Source organism: Pleurodeles waltl, chromosome 11 (assembly GCF_031143425.1).
Source record: "Pleurodeles waltl isolate 20211129_DDA chromosome 11, aPleWal1.hap1.20221129, whole genome shotgun sequence".
Lineage (NCBI taxonomy): Eukaryota > Metazoa > Chordata > Amphibia > Caudata > Salamandridae > Pleurodeles > Pleurodeles waltl.
The window spans coordinates 990,581,513-990,606,350 of NC_090450.1; the positions used below are offsets into that span (position 1 = coordinate 990,581,513).

Consider the following 24,838-nt stretch of genomic DNA (forward strand, 5'->3'; position numbering starts at 1 on the left):
AGTACATCATCATGACAGCAACGTATGTGCAACACATATAACCTCATACCCACCCTGCACCCAAAATGTATATGCCCTTAGCCAAAGCACTGTATTCAGGGGACGGTACAGGCTACAGATTAACGGAAAGTGGCATACATGTGACATTGGACGTTTGTCTATCTTCAAGTGTATATCGCACAACCAGTCCAGAGATCAGGTTATTGAATAACCGAAAGTTACATACATGTGACATTGGCCGTTTGTCTGTCTTTACAGTCTATACTGCACAACCAGTCCAGAGATCAGGTTATTGATTAACAGAGAGTTACATACATGTGACATAGGATGTTTGTCTATCTTTACAGTCTATAGCGCACAATTTGTCCAGAGATCAGATTATTGAATATCAGAAAGTTACATACATGTGACATGAGACGTTTGTCTATCTTCAAGTGTATACCGCACAACCAGTCCAGAGAACAGGTTATTGAATAACAGAAAGTTACTTACATGTGACATTGGACGTTTGTCTATCTTTACAGTCTATACCGTACAACCAGTCCAGAGATCAGGTTATTGAATATCAGAAAGTTATATACATGTGACATTGGACGTTTGTCTATCTTTACAGTCTGTACCGTACAACCAGTCCAGAGAACAGGTTATTGAATAACAGAAAGTTACTTACATGTGACATGGGATGTTTCTGTCTTTGCAGTATGTACCGCACAACCAGTCCAGAGATCAGGTTATTGATTAACAGAGAGTTACATACATGTGACATGGGATGTTTGTCTGTCTTTGCAGTCTATACCGCACAACCAGTCCAGAGGTCAGGTTATTGAATAACAAAGTTACATACATGTGACATGGGATGTTTGTCTGTCTTCAAGTGTATACCGCACAACCAGTCCAGCGATCAGGTTATTGAATAACAGAAAGTTACATACATGTGACATGGGATGTTTGTCTGTCTTTGCAGTCTGTACCGCACAACCAGTCCAGAGGTCAGGTTATTGAATAACAAAGTTACATACATGTGACATGGGATGTTTGTCTGTCTTCAAGTGTATACCACACAACCAGTCCAGCGATCAGGTTATTGAATAACAGAAAGTTACATATATGTGACATGGGAAGTTTGTCTATCTTCAAGTGTATACGCACAACCAGTCGAGAGATCAGGTTATTGAATAACAAAGTTACATACACTTGACTTGGGACGTTTGTCTATCTTCAAGTGTATAGCGCACAACCAGTCCAGAGATCAGGTTATTGAATGACTGAAAGTTACATACATGTGACATTGGCCGTTTGTCTGTCTTTACAGTCTATACTGCACAACCAGTCCAGAGCTCAGGTTATTGATTAACAGAGAGTTACATACATGTGACATAGGATGTTTGTCTATCTTTACAGTCTATAGCGCACAATTAGTCCAGAGATCAGGTTATTGAATATCAGAAAGTTACATACATGTGACATGAGACGTTTGTCTATCTTCAAGTGTATACCGCACAACCAGTCCAGAGATCAGGTTATTGAATATCAGAAAGTTATATACATGTGGCATTGGACGTTTGTCTATCTTTACAGTCTATACCGGGCAACCAGTCCAGAGATCAGGTTATTGAATAACAGAAAGTTACTTACATGTGACATGGGATGTTTCTGTCTTTGCAGTATGTACCGCACAACCAGTCCAGAGATCAGGTTATTGAATATCAGAAAGTTATATACATGTGACATTGGACGTTTGTCTATCTTTACAGTCTATACCGGGCAACCAGTCCAGAGAACAGGTTATTGAATAACAGAAAGTTACTTACATGTGACATGGGATGTTTCTGTCTTTGCAGTATGTACCGCACAACCAGTCCAGAGATCAGGTTATTGATTAACAGAGAGTTACATACATGTGACATGGGATGTTTGTCTGTCTTTGCAGTCTATACCGCACAACCAGTCCAGAGGTCAGGTTATTGAATAACAAAGTTACATACATGTGACATGGGATGTTTGTCTGTCTTCAAGTGTATACGCACAACCAGTCCATAGGTCAGGTTATTGAATAACAAAGTTACTTACATGTGACATGGGATGTTTGTCTGTCTTTACAGTCTATACCGCACAACCAGTCCAGCGATCAGATTATTGAATAACAGAAAGTTTCATACATGTGACATTTGTCTATCTTCAAGTGTATACGCACAACCAGTCCAGAGATCAGGTTATTGAATAACAGAAAGTTACTTACATGTGACATGGATGTTTCTGTCTTTGCAGTATGTACCGCACAACCAGTCCAGAGATCAGGTTATTGATTAACAGAGAGTTACATACATGTGACATGGGATGTTTGTCTGTCTTTACAGTCTATACCGCACAACCAGTCCAGCGATCAGATTATTGAATAACAGAAAGTTTCATACATGTGACATTTGTCTATCTTCAAGTGTATACGCACAACCAGTCCAGAGATCAGGTTATTGAATAACAGAAAGTTACTTACATGTGACATGGGATGTTTCTGTCTTTGCAGTATGTACCGCACAACCAGTCCAGAGGTCAGGTTATTGAATAACAAAGTTACATACATGTGACATGGGATGTTTGTCTGTCTTCAAGTGTATACGCACAACCAGTCCAGAGATCAGGTTATTGAATAACAGAAAGTTACATACATGTGACACTGGACATTTCCCTTCCTTTACAGTCTGTACAGCACAACCAGTGCCAGGGTTGTGGGTGTAGAAAGGGTACCAGTTAGAGACTAGCAGTTCCTTTTTAGACGTCTTTGTTTGCTCATTGCCGGTCATTGCTTCCATACATTTGTCCTGAACTATGTGAAATGCACTAAGACCTGCAGTGCACCGCCCCGGGCCTAAGGTTGCTCTGCTGCAGAATGTATCTCAGGAAAATATTCATTTGTTTTCCACCATGGCTGTGCTTGCAGAAACATGGGAGCGCTGCAATTAAATATTCCTGTAGCGTGGTGGGGTCTGCGCGGCCATGCTGCAGGAGCACTGTGGGGTGCCCTCAGGAGAGACCTGCTGTGCACAAGGGAGGGGTCACAGCTGAATGGGATGTGCTCTGGCTTAGCTGGCGGAAGTCATGAGGCACGGGCAAACACAAGAGTGGGGTAGGGGCTGCACAGTTGAGTGGAGGAGTACACGGGCCTGCAGTGGAAGGGTGGGCTGCCACAGAGGTTGAATAGTCAGCTCCTTTGAGGTAGTACACAGGCCTGCAGTGGAAGGGTAGGCTGCCACGGAAGTTGAATGGTCAGCTCCTTGGTGGTAGTACACAGGCCTGCAGTGGAAGGGTGGGCTGCCACGGAAGTCGAATAGTCAGCTCCTTGGAGGTAGTACACGGGCCCGCAGTAGAAGGGTAGGCAGCCACGTAAGTTGAATGGTCAGCTCCTTGGAGGTAGTACACGGGCCTGCAGTGGAAGGGTAGGCTGCCACGTAAGTTGAATAGTCGGCTCCTTGGAGGTAATACAGGGGTGTGCAGTAGAAGGGTAGGCTGCCACAGAAGTCGAATAGTCAGCTCCTTGGAGGTAGTACACGGGCCTGCAGTAGAAGGGTGGGCTGCCACGGAAGTTGAATCGTCAACCCCTTGGAGTTAGTACACGGGCCTGCAGTGGAAGGGTAGGCTGCCACGTAAGTTGAATAGTAAGCTCCTTGGAGGTAGTACATGGGCCTGCAGTGGAAGGGTAGGCTGTCATGTAAGTTGAATAGGCAGCTCCTTGGAGGTAGTACACAGGCCAGCAGTAGAAGGGTAGGCTGCCACGTAAGTTGAATAGTCAGCTCCTTGGAGGTAGTACAGGGGCCTGCAGTAGAAGGGTAGGCTGCCACGGAAGTTGAATAGTCAGCTCCTTGGAGTTAGTACACGGGCCTGCAGTGGAAGGGTAGGCTGCCACGTAAGTTGAATAGTAAGCTCCTTGGAGGTAGTACAGGGGCCTGCAGTGGAAGGGTAGGCTGTCATGTAAGTTGAATAGGCAGCTCCTTGGAGCTAGTACACGGGCCCGCAGTAGAAGAGTAGGCTGTCACGTAAGTTGAATAGTCAGTTCCGTGGAGGTAGTACACAGTCCTGCAGTAGAAGGGTAGGCTGCCACGTAAGTTGAATGGTCATCTCCTTGGAGGTAGTACAGGGGCCTGCAGTGGAAGGGTAGGCTGTCATGTAAGTTGAATAGGCAGCTCCTTGGAGGTAGTACACAGGCCAGCAGTAGAAGGGTAGGCTGCCACGTAAGTTGAATAGTCAGCTCCTTGGAGGTAGTACAGGGGCCTGCAGTAGAAGGGTAGGCTGCCACGGAAGTTGAATAGTCAGCTCCTTGGAGTTAGTACACGGGCCTGCAGTGGAAGGGTAGGCTGCCACGTAAGTTGAATAGTAAGCTCCTTGGAGGTAGTACAGGGGCCTGCAGTGGAAGGGTAGGCTGCCACAGAAGTATAGTAAGCTCCTTGGAGGTAGTACCCGGGCCCGCAGTAGAAGGGTAGGCTGTCACGTAAGTTGAATAGTCAGCTCTTTGGAGGTAGTACATGGGCCCGCAGTAGAAGGGTGGGCTGTCATGTAAGTTGAATAGTCAGCTCCTTGGTGGTAGTACATGGGCCCGCAGTAGAAGGGTAGGCCGCCACGTAAGTTGAATAGTCAGCTTCTTGGTGGTAGTACACAGGCCCGCAGTGGAAGGGTAGGCTGCCATGGAAGTTGAATAGTCAGCTCCTTGGAGGTAGTACATACCTTACTTGGCACTTGTATAGCGCACTACTAAAGCCTCCTGGCTTTTTCCTGTGAGGCGCCCACTCCTGGACAGCCCCAGGGTGAAGCCAAGCATCCAAGCGCTGTGAGGGCCGTTGTGGAGATTAAGCAAGCTATTGCCCAGAGTTAGACTCATTAATTAGATTAGGCACCGAGGCGAGAATTATCTGGTCCAAGGGAATTGAGCCCAAGACCCGCCGAGGTGGGAATTGAACCCTGGTCCCGGGCCAGATCTCTGCATCAGGGTCTGCCGCTCTAACCATTGTGCCACACTTCTCCACTAGTACAGGAGCCTGCAGTAGAAGAGTAGGTTGCCACGGAAGTTGAATAGTCAGCTCCTTGGAGGTAGTACATGGGCACATGAGCCCGCAGTAGAAGGGTAGGCTGCCACATAAGTTGAATAGTCAGCTCTTTGGAGGTAGTACATGGGCCCGCAGTAGAAGGGGGGGGGGTCCTGGTCGCAAGGGAAGTTAATAATCTCTATCAAATGCAGCTAGTAAGTCAGAGGACAGGTTTGTTTTTCTAGAAAAGCATTGAGCGCTGCCGGAACAGATGGAAGTGCTCTGGCAGAGCTCTGAAGGTACCCATGCTGAAATAGCAATGAGTATTTTATATAAAAAAGAAACCATAACTAAAGTATGAAACCTGAGTCTGTTGACGTGCATACCATGAAGAATTGTTTGCTGCTTCCAACCTTCATCTCTCTCTCTCCTTCAGGAAACGAGCCGCAGAGGACAGCACCCCCCCAAACAGCAGCTCAACAACCAGCAAGAAAGAGAAGACCAGCCAAGGGTTTGGGAACTTCAGCTCCTGGTAGCCATGGATCAGTGGCTTGCACCAGAGACTGCCCATCTTGAGAACAGAGAATGCTTGTACGGGCCGGGGCTGCAGAGGGTCTTTTGGGTAGGGGGCTGAGGGATTCGGATTTGGCCAGCTCATGGTCTAGCGTGGTGACCAGCCTGGGATTGTGGACAGAATCAAACAGGGGATCATCAAGTTGACCAGCCTGGGCCAATGAGGTTGAGAGAGAGCGGAGTGACCCGTCTGGACACAGGAGGAGCTTTGGGTATAGGAAGTTACCAGCCAAAGGTCACGGGGATTCAAGGGTGGAGCAGCAGGGCTATCTGGTAGCACAAGCACTGTGACCAGCCAAAGTAAAGTGCACCTCATGCCTGACCCTGGTCTCTAAGGCTCATCTCTTCTCTGTTTCTTTGTTAAATTAAGCTACACCAGATTTGTAGTTGCATTCTGGATTATCTTTTGTGCTAGTGTCATAAAATAGCTTTCAGAATATAAATGTGAGTTGATGCTGCCTTCTCTTCTACTAGCCTTGAGTTCTGCTCAGGTCTGGCCAGCAGGAAGATGGCTAACGCCTCTCCATTTCTGGCATATCTTCTGTTTGTTCCTGTCTCCTTTTTGGAACGCTGTAGGTGTGATTGGACGTTAAAAGCCCTGGACGTACTAATATGTACCTGAACCCATGTGACTCTGCAGTACCGCTGCTTCCTTGCCTCAAAAAGCAAAAAATCTTTTTCCAAATACCTTTGATTGGCAAATAAACTTGACTGGTGCCATGTTAAGTTGAGAAGAGTGGCAGAGGTCCATCTGTTGACAGTTCTCCAGTTTGTTGCCGCTAGTTTTTTCAAGTAGACATATTTGATCCTTGAAAATCAATTTTGGAGTTATCAGACCATCTCAAAATAGAAAATATTGTGAACCTCAGGTGTTCAGTAGACATGATCCAGAAGGTTTCAATCCATGCTGAGAACTGATATCACTTAACTTGGACTTTAATACTATTGTGCATGTGTGACTGTGAGGATAGCACTCCCAGTATCCCTTAAACACTCAAAAGAGAGGCTTAGCATGTCCGTGCCTCCAAGTCACCAGTACCCTCTAATAGTGCAAGCGGCCTTGTTAGTCTTCTTGGCCCTGGATCCTTGCCAGATGTACAGAAGTTTGAGACAATGTTCCTGGCCTCAGGCATCCTCGCTTCGTCAGCAGTCTGACTTAAAAGCTTGCTTGACTATGCCTTTAGCTATGGGCTCCGCCTAAGGGTACAAGTAGGCCCATTGTAATAACCTTGGCTCTGGGCACCTCCCAGATGTACAAAGAGACCACAGTGATGTCCTGACCACATGCACCTTGCGTTAGTGCAGACTGCCCATTCAGATGTCCCTAGCCTTGGGTGGCACCTAGACGTGCAGAATGACAAGATGTGCCTGAGCTGATGTGTCCACCGGTGGTACCTACGACCTAGGGAGATCTTTGACAGCTACCAGCGTTTTAGGAGGCCAGGACTGATGTCAAAACTTTGATCATCCAGCAGAAGTACAGCAGGCTCGTAACACGGATTCTTCCTCACTTTCTACCAGATTCTTGCATTTTGCAGGGGGTGTGCAAGCCCCCAGGGGTGGGCCATCATATTTGTACCTTTTTACACTTTCCCTTCTTGACATTTCTACATCCGTTATTTCTTTTTAATAAAAAATAAATCTTATGTTCATGTTGGATTTCTATTTTTGGTCCTGCTTGTCTTACCTTTGCTCAGAGCCATGCCATCACTGACGCTAAGCCTGTTCGCAGCTCCTGGTACATATTCCCTTGTACACATGTGGTTTGATGAGAAAAGTGTGTAGTATGACCACTACACCCCTACAGATATGACCACCACACCTTTACAGATATGGCCACTAAACCCCTACAGATATGACCACCACACCTTTACAGATATGACCACCACACCTTTACAGATATGACCACCACACCTTTACAGATATGACCACCACACCTTTACAGATATGACCACCGCACCTTTACAGATATTACCACCGCACCTCTACAGATATGACCACTACACCTCTACAGATATGACCACCACACCTTTACAGATATGACCCCTACAGATATGACAACCACACCTTTACAGACATGACCACTACACCTTTACAGACATGACCACTACACCTTTACAGACATGACCACTACACCTTTACAGACATGACCACTACACCTTTACAGACATGACCACTACACCTCTACAGATATGACCACCACACCTTTACAGATATGACCACCACACCTTTACAGATATGACCACCACACTTTTTACAGATACGACCACCACACCTCAGACGATATAAGCACTGCACCTCCACTGTTCAGAGGAGGAGAGCGTTGTTCACTTGTGCATGAAGTTTTATGCAATGTTTTATTCTAAAACGCCTTCAACAACCAAGACACTGCACTAAAATGACTGCAATACACAGATTATTAAACCAATCTGACAATGAGTGAGGAGTGAAAGGACATGGTAATGTTTCAGTTGCAGATGTTGAATTTGCTGTATTCAGACCTAATGTGGACGTATCCTAGATGTCGTAAGTGGTTGTGGTTGTATAAGTGGTTATTTTTCCAACAGATTTGTTACATGTTCTTAGTTCAGTACAGTATTGTCCAAGCATAATAAACCATTGTTTACGTTGTGTGGCGTGGAAGGCGTGTGAGGTACATATCTGGTGGATGTGTTTCTATAATTAAGGTAGAAGACATGAAGTCATCAAGCATGTGTCTTTACCATTGTCTCTTTCAAAGATTCACATTTTCAATATTTAGTGCTGGGAATCCAGTGTACGTGAGTACAATATACTCTGTGAACACAATGCCTTAGCAGCCCGTCAGCCCCATTTGTTGCGCTCCTTTTATTCAGCCAGCGAGAGGATTTGACCTAAGCTGTGCTCAAAGAGCCCGAAAGATTGTTTTTCAGCATGTTGACTTTGGAGTCCTAGGTAGAATACTGCTGTTTGTTTCAAATAAAAATAAAATTGAAGAGAGTGACAATAAATGATTAAAGCATGTTGTTCAGAAGCTCCGACAGGCTATTGGACCTGCACACTGAGAGTTTGCCATCATCAAATTTTTTACCCTTCTTCCTTTACAGAAGCTTGTGTTCGAAGCATGTATGGCTGTAGGTACACATGCTGTTTGTACTCCTACCATCTATTGTTGGGCCTGGATGTGTGCAAGTTGTGGTTCTTCGAATTCTTCTTCTCAAGTCACGAGGTACTGTGACTCCACCTCTTGCTGGTAATGCTTATGGTCATCAGCTCCATTGTTACATTGTTTTCTTTCTGCCATTGGGTTTGGACGTGTGTTTTCCCATGCTTCAGATCAACGACGTTGCAGTGTCCTTTCACTCTTCACGGTAGCTCTCTCCCTATCAGCATTGTCTCCGATCACGTGCCCCTTCTTTCTTATCAGGCCTACGCCTGCAGTTTCCTCGACTTCAGCCCTACCTTTTCGATACTGCCCTCAGTGTGATGCAAAATACCCCTAAGCTGACCTACACATGGGCTGTAATCTTTGCCTCTTGCCCGAGCACGACGAGGCTTCTTGTGACTCCTGCTGCTCCTTCTGCTCCAAAAAGACTCTTCAACCACCAATCCAGTCGACTCAAGATATTGCACAAGAGTGGAAAAGACACCCCAAACCTCTTTGGTATCCGGGACCTCAAGGGGTAAGTCGGCTGCTGACGAGGAGTCTATCTCACCCAATGCCAGTCCTGCTCTGACCTCGAGATCGAAGACCTCCCGCCTGCTCAACAGGTTGTGAGAATGGTTCCCACGCCTCTTCCCCTTCTGCACTGCTCTGGCCCCATGGGGACAGGCTTCCGGCCACTACTGCCTTCGGGCTATGGTCAGCACTGACTGACCACTTGGGATACCACGCCCAGCCTCGGCTCTGCACTGAATACCACACCCAGACTCGGCAAAGGTCCTAAAGCCGGTCCATTCTACACCACTTCCTCCCGGCTCCACCCCGACCTTCGGACCTGAAGCCATCAGTGTTGAAACTAAATCAGCACCAGTGCGACTCATTCTGTGACAACACGAAAATCGGCCCTGGCCCCATCAAACCGGTCCTCCAAAAATTACAGGACAAACTCAGTGCCTGACCAGAGGGAAACTGTCATCCACCACAGAAGGGCTGAATTCTTACACAGCCTCCAGAGTCAGGCACTCAGCCTTCAAAGAGGCACCAAAGCTTTGAGGAGACCCTGGAGCTCCCACCACTGGCCAAGCAGCTTAAAAAGTAAGGTAATGCCACCTATCCTCTTTCTAAGCTTCAAAAGCCTGTTCCCTCCACCACACCACCCAGGCCTCCAGCATCACCACTGCCGGATAAAGAAAGCAAGCATATAGATGTAGTTGCCAGGCACATCTCAGTGCAGTCAGCCAATCATTTGTGCATCACCAACTCCATCGCCTACTTTCTAGGTATGACAACATTTCCCAAATGAGCCCTCTAAGACAGAGCATATGCTGGTCTCAGAGGGCATGCTCATTTCTAACACCAAAGATCGCTGTGCCCTCGATGCTGCTGACAGCGCTGCTTGGGCCATGAACTCCAGTGTGCTCCTCCTCAGACATGCTTGGTTCCATGTCTCCTGCTTCAAACTTGGGCGTTCATCTCCTCAACCTGCCCTTTGACAGGGAACATCTCTTGGGGCCCCAGGTTGATGAGATGTAGGAGAGGATAAAGGATACAGTGAAGGCCATAGACGCTTTACAAACACTCATGCGGGTCCTTTCGCTGGCTGGCTTATCGTGGAGGCTGCAAAACCACCTCCCCTGAAGCCTCCACGTCTTTTCAGCATCAGCCAGCCCTGCAACCCTCCACAAAAGGCTACTTCAGTGGCTCCTAATGTAACCACGCTAAAGGTAGAGACAAAGGTGGCTCCCCAGAGCAACAATTTGCCACTTCTTCACCTAGACCACATAACACCTGCCGGGGTACGACTTCAGAGGTTCTTCCCTCACCTGGCAATATGTTACATCGGACCAATAAGTATTGGACATCACTCAACATGGTTAGTGTCTGGAGCGCACTTCCACACCACCCAACCTACCATCTCGCAGACATACTCTTCCCAGAACACCAGTGCCCGCTCGAGGAAGAGGTTCAAGTGCTCCTTCTCAGAGGGGCCATAGAGCCTGTGCCACAACACCTAAAGGACTCGGGCGTGTATTCCCTCTACTTCCTCATTCCCAAGAAGGACCGGTCCCTCAGGCCCCTCAACGAGTACATCCTGTCCGAATATTTCACGTTTACTCTCCAGGATCTCATCCGGCTGCAACAGCAAGGCCATTTCATGGCTGCACTCGACCTCCGACGCCTATTTCCACATCCCAATTTATCCAGCGCTAGAGCTCCGGTTTGTGGTAAGTCGCAAATACTCTTAGTTCAAGGTGCTGTGGTTCAGGATCACCACCTCACCTCGAGTTTTTACAAAGTACCTTGCAGTACTGGTCATGCACCTCTGAAGACAGGGCATCCATGTATTCCCATACCTGGATGGTTGGCTGATAGAGTGCAACAGCAGTGTCACATACACACCCAAGCAACCATAAACCTGCTTTGCGAACTGGGTTTTACCATCAAATCTTTTAAGTCTCACCTCCAACCCCTTTCAAATCCAAACTAATTCAGGGCACCATCCTCCACTCAGAGGTCGGCAAGGCCTATCCCAGCTTGGTAAGACTCCAGTCCTTCCATGCATTGGTCCCTCTTTTAAAGCCTGATCACAGTGCGGGCGGTCATGCTTCTCCTTGACGTGATGGCCTTCTGCATCGCCACAATTACCCATCCAAGGTTACACATGCGCTCGCTGCAGGGATGCTTAACGCATCAATGATATCCTGGGGAAGAGTCATGGGATGATCTAGTGTTGATCAGCCGCCACACTCCTCGCTCTCTGCAGTGGTAGAGCAACAACAATTTGTTGCAAGAGCAGTCTTTTCTCAACACAGTTCTGCAGATTACTGTTTCAATGGACGCATCTCACAGGTTGGGGTGTGCATCTGAAGAACGTGACTGCCCAAGATTAGTGGGATCCCAGTTAATAAGGGCCTCCACATTAACTATCTGGAACTGTTAGCTGTCCATCTAGCGCTCAAAGCCTTCCTTCCCCACATAGTCCGTCAACCCTTTGGGTGATACAGAAGGCCGAAACATGTTAGCTAAATAAGTTAGATTGAGGATTCATCCAAAATCCACATATGACTTGTTTTTATCAAAACCCGGGGTACCCATACCCTAACATATGTGTAGAAAAATAGCTGTGTCCCTGTTTTTCTCTAGAACTATTTATCATTAACTCCTACTAGCGGTAGAATCCACCACATTGGTATTTACCTGTTGTGGTAGGTCACCTATAATGAAGTGTGCCTCAAGCTATGGGTGCGTTAAACTATCCAATTATTTTCAGATTCCTGAAATCACATGAGGATACACGAAACAGTACTCCTCAGATGTAAATACCTCAACACTTGGAGTGTGTTATTCGTTTATAGGAAGGTTCTTTTGCAGGTCCATAACCTCTCAGACTGTGTGTGAACATAGAATTAGTGCTACAGGAGTCCCCGGGTCCAGGGACATTTTAGCAGGCTGGGTAGGGTGACTTACAGGTTCAGCCTGACATACAGGCAAAGGGAACATACTTACCCAGTTCCTGCCACAAGCTCTTAACCTGAATTCAGCAGCATGTCCTCACGCCTCCCTTGATGTTGTAAAGCTTTAATTGTTCAACTTTTGTCCCAGGTGGGCTGCAGAACTCTGTGGTTATTGGGGTGAGCTCCTCAAGAAGGTTCTGAGTGGATGAAATCCTATTTGCATTTTTTCATTACCCAGCTCAACCATGCATCAGTTCAGCAGAAGGCGAGAGCAAACTTACCAATTCCAGTGGGATTCTTTCTTTACCCAAGGTTGGGCAACTGACAGAAGGGGTAAGCGCTGAAGCAGTTTGTAATGCTCTTCCCGGCACATGCGAGAGGGGTTCACACAACACCTATCTGATTCTCAGCCTGGCATATAGTCACGGGAAGACAGCGGTTAAATTGATAGTTCTAGGAGCTACAAGACAACAGGACGGGCCTAGTCTTCGAGTTTCATACTACATGGCTCTACACCTTCCCTCTGATGGGGAAGTTTGTCTGCAAATTTGTTACCCGATTCTACCCTTTGGGCATAGCTCTGCCCTTGGCTAAGGGTTTTTTCAGATATATGGAGGTGATGGTTGGAATTTTAGTGGATCCATCTGCATCTGGCTGGTGTGGGCGCTTCACAAGAGTCACACCATTATCTCGCAAGTCTTGGACACCCATCTCGAGCTGAGGCGAATGGCGAAGGGAAGTAAGTCAAATCTGGTTCCGTCTCGCAAACTCTAGCTCACGAAGGCCTTTTGGTGCCATTGCTTGCCTCTTAACAAGTATGCATAGAGTGGGGAATATAGTTTCAATTGCTTATGTGAATCGTTTCCTCCTGCACCCTGGTGGTTCTTCTGATCAGTTGGCAAATGGAATCACTTACATAGGTAATCAACCGGAATCAGGAAGAGTTCCCTGTCTTCCAGGGTTCACAGAAGGATATCCTTCACAATGTGCCCAATTGGGGCACGAGAGATGTTTTTAAAAAAAAGACTCAGCAGAGTTAAGCTAGAGTCCTGGCTCATTTAAGATCCATAGAAGATGCAGCTAAATATCTCCAGGCCCTCGACCTAAAGACCTTGTAGCTTAAAAAAATAAATAAAAAGGACCCTCATTTGCACAGAAAACACAATTCCTAGCCACATCAACTCAAAAGATCTATGCAACCTGAAGATGCAACTGCAGACATGGCCAGTAAACAACTAACTCACCTTGTTGGGGGGGTAGGGGAGGGGGTGGTTCTTGCAGCCTAACATAGCAGAGGCGAGCTAGGTAAGCCCCTTGGCCCCACAACGCCGGTCCAGTCCATCTGCCCGAAATCCATCTAGCCCCAACCCCAGCAGGACTGCAAAAGTAGGGATGGAAGTGCCATACTAACTCCAGGGGCCAGAAACAACTCAACACTGCCCAAGACATCTTGAAAGGCAGTCAGGCCTATGCCCGCAGGAGCCGGGCAGCGCGCCAGTCGAGACCAAGTGAGTGCCCACCTGCATGGAGCCAAACGTGGGTCCACCGAGGACTTGGACAACACCATGCCAGCTGCTGTGATACCCTCCGGCGGCGTGGACGCGGTTTACCCTCAGGTCTGCTGCAGAGGACGGACACTGTACAAGGAGTCATCACTGCGACCTGCAGACCGCAGTGCCACCCGACAACTATTTGGCTGGTCTGTGCCTTCCACTATAGCGCTGCAAGGTGGAGTGACGCTTGACAGAGCTGGAGCAGTGTCCGGTGAGTCCAGGGGGGCAACCGTGCCCTGAAGATCCCAGACTACAGATCCGGAGCTGCCCTAAGTAGGCCCCTTCCACCACCCAGAAGCCTCCAGGTATGAGGTGCCAACATCGGGGTAACAGCCGGATCGACACTGGTGACTGCGGGGAGGGAGGTGTAGAGAGCAGAAGTATCTCCAGCCCGTGTCAGTTCAGCACCAATGGCGAGACCCCACGGGCCATACGTCATTCCATACTTCGACACCTAAACTGAACCCCTGGTGCCGGAGACCGGAGAAGAGATATACCCCAACATTTCCCCTATGCCCACCGGAGCGACACCCGCAGCGGCCTAAGAGATGGGGGCAGTTCTGGTTCCATTTTGCCCCTAGACCTCGTCCTCGGTGCCACATATAAGCTCCTCCACTTCAGATTTGATGCAGGGGACTCTGGCTTAAGGGGGCTCCTCTTTAAGGTAAGCACCTAGACTGCCTGCTGCACCGGGGACAGCGCAAACAAGTGAAGGAGGGGGACCTCCCTGCCTCCCCTGGTCACCACAGCAGACTTACTAGTGCAAAACTTCCAAGCCACAGGTGGAGACGCTGCTCATCCCGGTATGCTCTCCTGCAATGTTTCCCCCCACCAGGAGGCAGTAAACAGTGTCTTGAGTACTGAAATAATGACAGCACTACAAGGGTTCAAAGACACACTAGAAACCAAGATCGACTCTTTTGTTGTGGAACTGTCACTGCTATGGACTGTCGTAAACAAACTCTGAGACAGCTGTCCGGAGTTTGCTGACTCCACAGCCTCTCTCCGTCAACAGGTGGATCGCCTACAAAAAGACAAGGATCGGATCTGTGCCAAGCTTGAAGACATGGAAGGGAGTTCATGAAGGAACAACTTCTGCCTAGTCGGGGTCCATGAAAGAGTGGAAGGGCCCCAGTGTCTACCTCATCATCCTGAAACCTCGGGCCGCTCCAAATACTTTTCAGTTGAACGGGCTCACAGAAGGCTGATCCAACCCTAATAACTGGGAATCCCTCCAAGAACAATCATAGTACAGATTTTTTATTATAGGGATTGTGTTGTTAGCGTACAAGCTGCCTGCAGATCACTGCAATTCAAAAATGCCACCATCAGCCCACGCCCGTAGCCAGGGTGGTAATAACATACGAGGAAAGCTTCATAGCAGAAAAGCTTTGGAAAATGTCTGCAATATGTGGGGAAGTGAAAGGATGAGTATCGTTTTCTTTTGTATTTTTGTATTTCCCCAAAGAATTGTTTTATGTGTTATCAAGCACTGGCAATGCCAATAGGTCTGGCTTCAGTCACTGATAGGTTTAGGCACTTAAGAAGGTATCATATGTGAATTCTGTTACCTGTCCCTACATTCAATCATCGAGTCACTGACTCATTATTGCATTCGCCCACTCACACGACCACAATAAAACATACGCACAACTTCTGCAACATAAAAGAAAAGAATATGAGTAGAAAAAAAAACATTCTGCTGTCTAAACATTGCACAAATATGCTTGCAATAACATACAATTAAATAAAGCAGCAGGTGTCTTTCTGTAAATGGTTTTGTGCATAGCGTGTCTGTGTTTTGAAGATTCAGCACGGCCACCATGTTCAGAACCAAGGTGTTGTCCCTCTTGGAATGGTGACACAATGAGATTCTATGGGCAATGTCATTCCATAGTGATTGTCTGGTTAAGATGCAATTGCAACGTGGGATGTGGTGCACCGCAGATGCACAAGCAGGTGGCCCATCAGCTATGTGTAAGGGGCTGTGTGCTGCGCTCTAAGAAATGAAAATAAACAGAGGTGAAGGGAAGACATTAAATGGGCCAGATAAAGGAGAAAATGGAAAACTAAAGGACTGGTCCACAAGCCCTGGCACTGCAGCACACTCATTTTCAGGCAGATGTGCAGTTGTCATCAAACAGATGCCATCTCATGCAGGGAAGGAGAGCCAATGGCTGAAGTGTGCTGACCCGTTGCCCTATTGTCTTGGAGAAAAGCTGAGTATAAATGTCACTCATACAGAGTGACAGAAGAGGGATGACCCAAACCCCTCTACGTATGTACATGTGTATGTATTTATTATTGATTCAGGCTTTTGATTACGAGAACCTGCCAGACAACAAAACCTGTCGGGTCTTCTGAAGAAATGCCAGCAAAAAATATTGCAGTACAAATCATCTACCCTCTCCCCACGTCCCCACTGACCACCCCCTCCCCCACCCCACTCCCCCCACTGCGAGGGCTTGTCAAAGGGGTTAATCAACGGTAAATCACTTCCATTCAATGCTAATCAGTCAGATTTCAGGGAATGTAATAAGCTTTAAGTCCGTTCAATAACAATCTTCCCTTAAAGACCTATTGGCTTTAATATGTGTTACTAAGCAAATCAATCAGGCCCACTGCTTTTGTCCAAAGGTTTCATAACAAACATCCCAGACGAATCGTATGGCATCTGAAGTAACATTTCCGATGAAACAATCGGGTCAATAGCTTTTATATCTCGGTTCTCACCATAATCAACTCAGACCTACGGTATTGAGCATAATCTTTTCCACAAGACAAACATTAGGTATACTGGTAAATAAAATGATGAATATGTACAAAAGGATTGTTGTGGAACATGGGTTTTCATACAAAAATCTTCAATTCGCGTTTTTTTTTTCCTCCAATTTGGTCACCCCACCAGAACCTTTGCAAACTTAGGGGAACTCATTTAACAAAATTTCCGCCTCCAGGCTTTAGTGCAGTGTAATACCAAGCCACAGTAAAAACCTATTGCCTTTAACACATGCTTTTCACAATGGGTCCGGCTTACTGGTTTTTATCACAAATTTTCGTAATAAACAGATCAAAACTATGGAATCTGATATACTGTTTCAAAATGAACCAGTATGGCCTATATTCTTGATACTGTATAAAAACACAGGTCTTTGGAAGTGCGCATGACTGGCAACCATCATCCATATAGATATAAAATTACAAATATGTAGAAAATTACATTATGCAAAACAATATCCACCCTCTTTTAAAAGGGTCTAAAAAATATTAGCACATTAAACCTCTTCTACTTTCGGGGTTCGTCTGATGCTTGTGACCAAAACCCTTGCTTCTTACAGTAATCTGTGGCAATTCATGCAACAAAATACCTGTTTACAGACTATATCACAGTGTCGTAGCAGTCCACTGTTAAAAGCATATTACCTTTAATATATGCTTTTCACAATAAAGAAGCAGGACCTACATCCTTTGTTATAACTTCCCCTAATAAACAGATCAGATCTATAGCATTAGACACAACTTTCTCTAACGAACGAATCAGGCCAATAGCCCTTATCACTCGCCACACCAAACTCAGGCCTTACTGTAGTGAGAATAAACTTTCCTACAAGGTAATGACCAGCCATACAGCTATAAAAGTATAAATTATGTAAAATTACATTTTGAAGAGAAAATACTATCTCAGCCCGAGAGTGCCTAACAAGGACTAATCACAGTGCACATCATCGATCTCCATGTTTTGTCAGAGGGTAACCAGTACCCTTGGGTACTACAGTAATCTGGGATATTCCATGTAATAAAATACTGCTCGTCAGGCTTTAATGTAGAGTAATACCAACCCACCATTAAATGCAAATTGACTTTAACGTGCATTTCATAATAAATAGGCCAGGCCTACTGTCTTTATCAAAAAATGTTTAATAATAAATGCATCAGGTCTGAGGTCTTGACCATTAGCAAGGCTCCATAACCAATTCAGTCCTACTGTATCGAGCATAAGCTTTCCCACAAGCCAAAAAGTACAATATAAGCGCACTTTTCAACGGGAGCACACAACATGTGCCCAAACAGATGCTGGATCCCAGGCAAACAACTTGTTGTTGAAGTCTAGGCCATTCTCTCAGTAGTACATCTGAAAGCTCTTTATCTTATGACCACATAAGGTCTGACAACATGAAAAAGTGAGATCGAGGTAGAGCGAGGGCTGATAGGATGAGATGGAGAGAGAAAGAGACATGCGGTGAACAGAGGTGAGGTTGAGAGAGGTACTGTGGCAGGGGCGGAGGTAAAGGAAGGTGAGATTGAAACAGGTGGGTGCAGGGATGAGAGAGAGAGAGAGAGGTATGATGCTGCTAGAGAGTTGGAGATAGGCACCAGCTGTTACAGAGGTGAGTTTGTGAAAAGCGTAGAGATGTTGGGTAGAATGGCGTAAACTGAGAGAAGCAGGGTTAACAGGTGAGGTGCAGGGATGATGGAGGGAGAGAGATAGAGGGAGAGAGAGAGAGGTATGATGCTGCTAGAGAGTTGGAGATAGGCACCAGCTGTTACAGAGGTGAGTTTGTGAAAAGCGTAGAGATGTTGGGTAGAATGGCGTAAACTGAGAGAAGCAGGGTTAACGGGTGAGGTGCAGGGATGAGAGAGAGAGAGAGAGAGAGAGAGAGAGAGAGAGAGAGAGAGAGAGAGAGAGAGAGAGAGAGAGAGAGAGAGAGAGAGAGAGAGAGAGAGGTATGATGCTGCTAGAGAGTTGGAGACAGGCACCAGCTGTAGCAGAGGTGAGTTTGTGAAAAGCGTAGAGATGTTGGGTAGAATGGCGTAAACTGAGAGAAGCAGGGTTAACAGGTGAGGTGCAAGAGATGATGGAGGGAGAGAGATAGAGGGAGAGAGAGAGAGAGAGGTATGATGCTGCTAGAGAGTTGGAGATAGGCACCAGCTGTTACAGAGGTGACTTTGTGAAAAGCGTAGAGATGTTGGGTAGAATGGCGTAAACTGAGAGAAGCAGGGTTAACGGGTGAGGTGCAGGGATGAGAGAGAGAGAGAGAGAGATATGATGCTGCTAGAGAGTTGGAGATAGGCACCAGCTGTAGCAGAGGTGAGTTTGTGAAAAGCGTAGAGATGTTGGGTAGAATGGCGTAAACTGAGAGAAGCATGGTTAACAGGTGAGGTGCAGAGATGATGGAGGGAGAGAGATAGAGGGAGAGAGAGAGAGAGGTATGATGCTGCTAGAGAGTTGGAGATAGGCACCAGATGTTGCAGAGGTGAGTTTGTGAAAAGCGTAGAGATGTTGGGTAGAATGGCGTAAATTGAGAGAAGGAGGGTTAACGGGTGAGGTGCAGGGATGAGAGAGAGAGAGAGAGAGAGAGAGAGAGAGAGAGAGAGAGAGATATGATGCTGCTAAAGAGTTGGAGATAGGCACCAGCTGTAGCAGAGGTGAGTTTGTGAAAAGCGTAGAGATGTTGGGTAGAATGGCGTAAACTGAGAGAAGCATGGTTAACAGGTGAGGTGCAGAGATGATGGAGGGAGAGAGATAGAGGGAGAGAGAGAGAGAGAGAGATATGATGCTGCTAGAGAGTTGGAGATAGGCACCAGCTGTAGCAGAGGTGAGTTTGTGAAAAGCGTAGAGATGTTGGGTAGAATGGCGTAAACTGAGAGAAGCATGGTTAACAGGTGAGGTGCAGAGATGATGGAGGGAGAGAGATAGAGGGAGAGAGAGAGAGGTATGATGCTGCTAGAGAGTTGGAGATAGGCACCAGCTGTTACAGAGGTGAGTTTGTGAAAAGCGTAGAGATGTTGGGTAGAATGGCGTAAACTGAGAGAAGCAGGGTTAACGGGTGAGGTGCAGGGATGAGAGAGAGAGAGAGAGAGAGATATGATGCTGCTAGAGAGTTGGAGATAGGCACCAGCTGTAGCAGAGGTGAGTTTGTGAAAAGCGTAGAGATGTTGGGTAGAATGGCGTAAATTGAGAGAAGCAGGGTTAACGGGTGAGGTGCAGGGATGAGAGAGAGAGAGAGAGAGAGAGAGAGAGATATGATGCTGCTAAAGAGTTGGAGATAGGCACCAGCTGTAGCAGAGGTGAGTTTGTGAAAAGCGTAGAGATGTTGGGTAGAATGGCGTAAACTGAGAGAAGCATGGTTAACAGGTGAGGTGCAGAGATGATGGAGGGAGAGAGATAGAGGGAGAGAGAGAGAGAGAGAGATATGATGCTGCTAGAGAGTTGGAGATAGGCACCAGCTGTAGCAGAGGTGAGTTTGTGAAAAGCGTAGAGATGTTGGGTAGAATGGCGTAAACTGAGAGAAGCATGGTTAACAGGTGAGGTGCAGAGATGAGGGAGAGAGATAGAGGGAGAGAGAGAGAGGTATGATGCTGCTAGAGAGTTGGAGATAGGCACCAGCTGTTACAGAGGTGAGTTTGTGAAAAGCGTAGAGATGTTGGGTAGAATGGCGTAAACTGAGAGAAGCAGGGTTAACGGGTGAGGTGCAGGGATGAGAGAGAGAGAGAGAGAGAGATATGATGCTGCTAGAGAGTTGGAGATAGGCACCAGCTGTAGCAGAGGTGAGTTTGTGAAAAGCGTAGAGATGTTGGGTAGAATGGCGTAAACTGAGAGAAGCATGGTTAACAGGTGAGGTGCAGAGATGATGGAGGGAGAGAGATAGAGGGAGAGGGAGAGTGAGAAAGAGAGAGAGAGGTATGATGCTGCTAGAGAGTTGGAGATAGGCACCAGCTGTTACAGAGGTGAGTTTGTGAAAAGCGTAGAGATGTTGGGTAGAATGGCGTAAACTGAGAGAAGCAGGGTTAACAGGTGAGGTGCAAGAGATGATGGAGGGAGAGAGATAGAGGGAGAGAGAGAGAGGTATGATGCTGCTAGAGAGTTGGAGATAGGCACCAGCTGTTACAGAGGTGAGTTTGTGAAAAGCGTAGAGATGTTGGGTAGAATGGCGTAAACTGAGAGAAGCATGGTTAACAGGTGAGGTGCAGAGATGATGGAGGGAGAGAGATAGAGGGAGAGGGAGATAGAGGGAGAGTGAGAAAGAGAGAGAGAGGTATGATGCTGCTAGAGAGTTGGAGATAGGCACCAGCTGTTACAGAGGTGAGTTTGTGAAAAGTGTAGAGATGTTGGGTAGAATGGCGTAAACTGAGAGAAGCAGGGTTAACAGGTGAGGTGCAGAGATGATGGAGGCAGAGAGATAGAGGGAGAGAGAGAGAGAGAGGTATGATGCTGCTAGAGAGTTGGAGACAGGCACCAGCTGTAGCAGAGGTGAGTTTGTGAAAAGCGTAGAGATGTTGGGTAGAATGGCGTAAACTGAGAGAAGCAGGGTTAACAGGTGAGGTGCAGGGATGATGGAGGGAGAGAGATAGAGGGAGAGAGAGAGAGAGAGGTATGATGCTGCTAGAGAGTTGGAGACAGGCACCAGCTGTAGCAGAGGTGAGTTTGTGAAAAGCGTAGAGATGTTGGGTAGAATGGCGTAAACTGAGAGAAGCAGGGTTAACAGGTGAGGTGCAGAGATGATGGAGGGAGAGAGATAGAGGGAGAGAGAGAGAGAGAGAGGTATGATGCTGCTAGAGAGTTGGAGATAGGCACCAGCTGTAGCAGAGGTGAGTTTGTGAAAAGCGTAGAGATGTTGGGTAGAATGGCGTAAACTGAGAGAAGCATGGTTAACAGGTGAGGTGCAGAGATGATGGAGGGAGAGAGATAGAGAGAGAGAGAGATATGATGCTGCTAGAGAGTTGGAGATAGGCACCAGCTGTAGCAGAGGTGAGTTTGTGAAAGCGTAGAGATGTTGGGTAGAATGGCGTAAACTGAGAGAAGCATGGTTAACAGGTGAGGTGCAGAGATGATGGAGGGAGAGAGATAGAGGGAGAGAGAGAGAGAGAGAGGTATGATGCTGCTAGAGAGTTGGAGATAGGCACCAGCTGTTACAGAGGTGAGTTTGTGAAAAGCGTAGAGATGTTGGGTAGAATGGCGTAAACTGAGAGAAGCAGGGTTAACGGGTGAGGTGCAGGGATGAGAGAGAGAGAGAGAGAGAGAGAGAGAGAGAGAGAGAGAGAGAGAGAGAGAGAGAGAGAGATATGATGCTGCTAGAGAGTTGGAGATAGGCACCAGCTGTAGCAGAGGTGAGTTTGTGAAAAGCGTAGAGATGTTGGGTAGAATGGCGTAAACTGAGAGAAGCAGGGTTAACAGGTGAGGTGCAGGGATGATGGAGGGAGAGAGATAGAGGGAGAGAGAGAGAGGTATGATGCTGCTAGAGAGTTGGAGACAGGCACCAGCTGTAGCAGAGGTAAGTTTGTGAAAAGCGTAGAGATGTTGGGTAGAATGGCGTAAACTGAGAGAAGCAGGGTTAACGGGTGAGGTGCAGGGATGAGAGAGAGAGAGAGAGAGAGAGATATGATGCTGCTAGAGAGTTGGAGATAGGCACCAGCTGTAGCAGAGGTAAGTTTGTGAAAAGCGTAGAGATGTTGGGTAGAATGGCGTAAACTGAGAGAAGCAGGGTTAACAGGTGAGGTGCAGGGATGATGGAGGGAGAGAGATAGAGGGAGAGAGAGAGAGAGAGGTATGATGCTGCTAGAGAGTTGGAGACAGGCACCAGCTGTAGCAGAGGTAAGTTTGTGAAAAGCGTAGAGATGTTGGGTAGAATGGCGTAAACTGAGAGAAGCAGGGTTAACGGGTGAGATGCAGAGATGATGGAGGGAGAGAGATAGAGAGAGAGAGAGAGAGAGAGGTATGATGCTGCTAGAGAGTTGGAGATAGGCACCAGCTGTTACAGAGGTGAGTTTGTGAAAAGCGTAGAGATGTTGGGTAGAATGGCGTAAACTGAGAGAAGCAGGGTTAACAGGTGAGGTGCAGAGATGATGGAGGGAGAGAGATAGAGGGAGAGAGAGAGAGGTATGATGCTGCTAGAGAGTTGGAGATAGGCACCAGCTGTTACAGAGGTGAGTTTGTGAAAAGCGTAGAGATGTTGGGTAGAATGGCGTAAACTGAGAGAAGCATGGTTAACAGGTGAGGTGCAGAGATGATGGAGGGAGAGAGATAGAGGTAGAGGGAGATAGAGGGAGAGTGAGAAAGAGAGAGAGAGGTATGATGCTGCTAGAGAGTTGGAGATAGGCACCAGCTGTTACAGAGGTGAGTTTGTGAAAAGCGTAGAGATGTTGGGTAGAATGGCGTAAACTGAGAGAAGCAGGGTTAACAGGTGAGGTGCAGAGATGATGGAGGCAGAGAGATAGAGGGAGAGAGAGAGAGAGAGGTATGATGCTGCTAGAGAGTTGGAGACAGGCACCAGCTGTAGCAGAGGTGAGTTTGTGAAAAGCGTAGAGATGTTGGGTAGAATGGCGTAAACTGAGAGAAGCAGGGTTAACAGGTGAGGTGCAGGGATGATGGAGGGAGAGAGATAGAGGGAGAGAGAGAGAGAGAGGTATGATGCTGCTAGAGAGTTGGAGACAGGCACCAGCTGTAGCAGAGGTAAGTTTGTGAAAAGCGTAGAGATGTTGGGTAGAATGGCGTAAACTGAGAGAAGCAGGGTTAACAGGTGAGGTGCAGAGATGATGGAGGGAGAGAGATAGAGGGAGAGAGAGGTATGATGCTGCTAGAGAGTTGGAGATAGGCACCAGCTGTAGCAGAGGTGAGTTTGTGAAAAGCGTAGAGATGTTGGGTAGAATGGCGTAAACTGAGAGAAGCATGGTTAACAGGTGAGGTGCAGAGATGATGGAGGGAGAGAGATAGAGAGAGAGAGAGAGAGAGAGAGATATGATGCTGCTAGAGAGTTGGAGATAGGCACCAGCTGTAGCAGAGGTGAGTTTGTGAAAGCGTAGAGATGTTGGGTAGAATGGCGTAAACTGAGAGAAGCAGGGTTAACGGGTGAGGTGCAGAGATGATGGAGGGAGAGAGATAGAGGGAGAGAGAGAGAGAGAGGTATGATGCTGCTAGAGAGTTGGAGATAGGCACCAGCTGTTACAGAGGTGAGTTTGTGAAAAGCGTAGAGATGTTGGGTAGAATGGCGTAAACTGAGAGAAGCAGGGTTAACGGGTGAGGTGCAGGGATGAGAGAGAGAGAGAGAGAGAGAGAGATAGAGAGAGAGAGAGAGAGAGAGAGAGAGATATGATGCTGCTAGAGAGTTGGAGATAGGCACCAGCTGTAGCAGAGGTGAGTTTGTGAAAAGCGTAGAGATGTTGGGTAGAATGGCGTAAACTGAGAGAAGCAGGGTTAACAGGTGAGGTGCAGGGATGATGGAGGGAGAGAGAGAGAGAGGTATGATGCTGCTAGAGAGTTGGAGACAGGCACCAGCTGTAGCAGAGGTAAGTTTGTGAAAAGCGTAGAGATGTTGGGTAGAATGGCGTAAACTGAGAGAAGCAGGGTTAACAGGTGAGGTGCAGGGATGATGGAGGGAGAGAGATAGAGGGAGAGAGAGAGAGAGAGGTATGATGCTGCTAGAGAGTTGGAGACAGGCACCAGCTGTAGCAGAGGTAAGTTTGTGAAAAGCGTAGAGATGTTGGGTAGAATGGCGTAAACTGAGAGAAGCAGGGTTAACGGGTGAGATGCAGAGATGATGGAGGGAGAGAGATAGAGAGAGAGAGAGAGAGGTATGATGCTGCTAGAGAGTTGGAGATAGGCACCAGATGTAGCAGAGGTGAGTTTGTGAAAAGCGTAAAGATGTTGGGTAGAATGGCGTAAACTGGGAGAAGCAGGGTTAACAGGTGAGATGCAGGGATGAGGGAGAGAGAGAGCGAGAGAGAGATAGGGAGATAGGGAGAGAGAGAGAGAGAGGGAGAGAGGGAGAGAGGGAGAGAGAGATATGATGCTGCTAGAGAGTTGGAGATAGGCACCAGATGTAGCAGAGGTGAGTTTGTGAAAAGCGTAGAGATGTTGGGTAGAATGGCGTAAACTGAGAGAAGCAGGGTTAACAGGTGGGTGCTGACAGCAAGAGGAAGATTTAGAATCAGATAGAGATAAAGAAAAGAGAGATCATGGAATTGGTGAAGAACGCTCATGGCCCGAAGTCAGCTTTTTAAAAATAATAATCCTGTTCCGTGCAGACCTGCAGGACGTCCGCCCAACCTGCTCACTTTGCAGGGGGTGCCTCGGGAGTTTGCCCATGACTTACAGTGGATCTG

At 47.2% G+C, this 24,838-nt stretch overlaps 1 protein-coding gene across 1 annotated transcript in view; it reads left to right on the top strand.

Annotated features, from left to right (window-relative positions):
• The window catches only part of PPIL2 (peptidylprolyl isomerase like 2), a 280,729-nt gene extending 273,495 nt beyond the window's left edge, over positions 1-7,234 (top strand). The window contains exon 20 of the mRNA XM_069215327.1: positions 5,452-7,234. Coding sequence (XP_069071428.1) covers positions 5,452-5,551 — 100 coding nt within the window. The 3' untranslated portion in view covers positions 5,552-7,234. The remainder of the gene's footprint in view (positions 1-5,451) is intronic.
• The last annotated feature ends 17,604 nt before the right edge of the window (positions 7,235-24,838 follow it).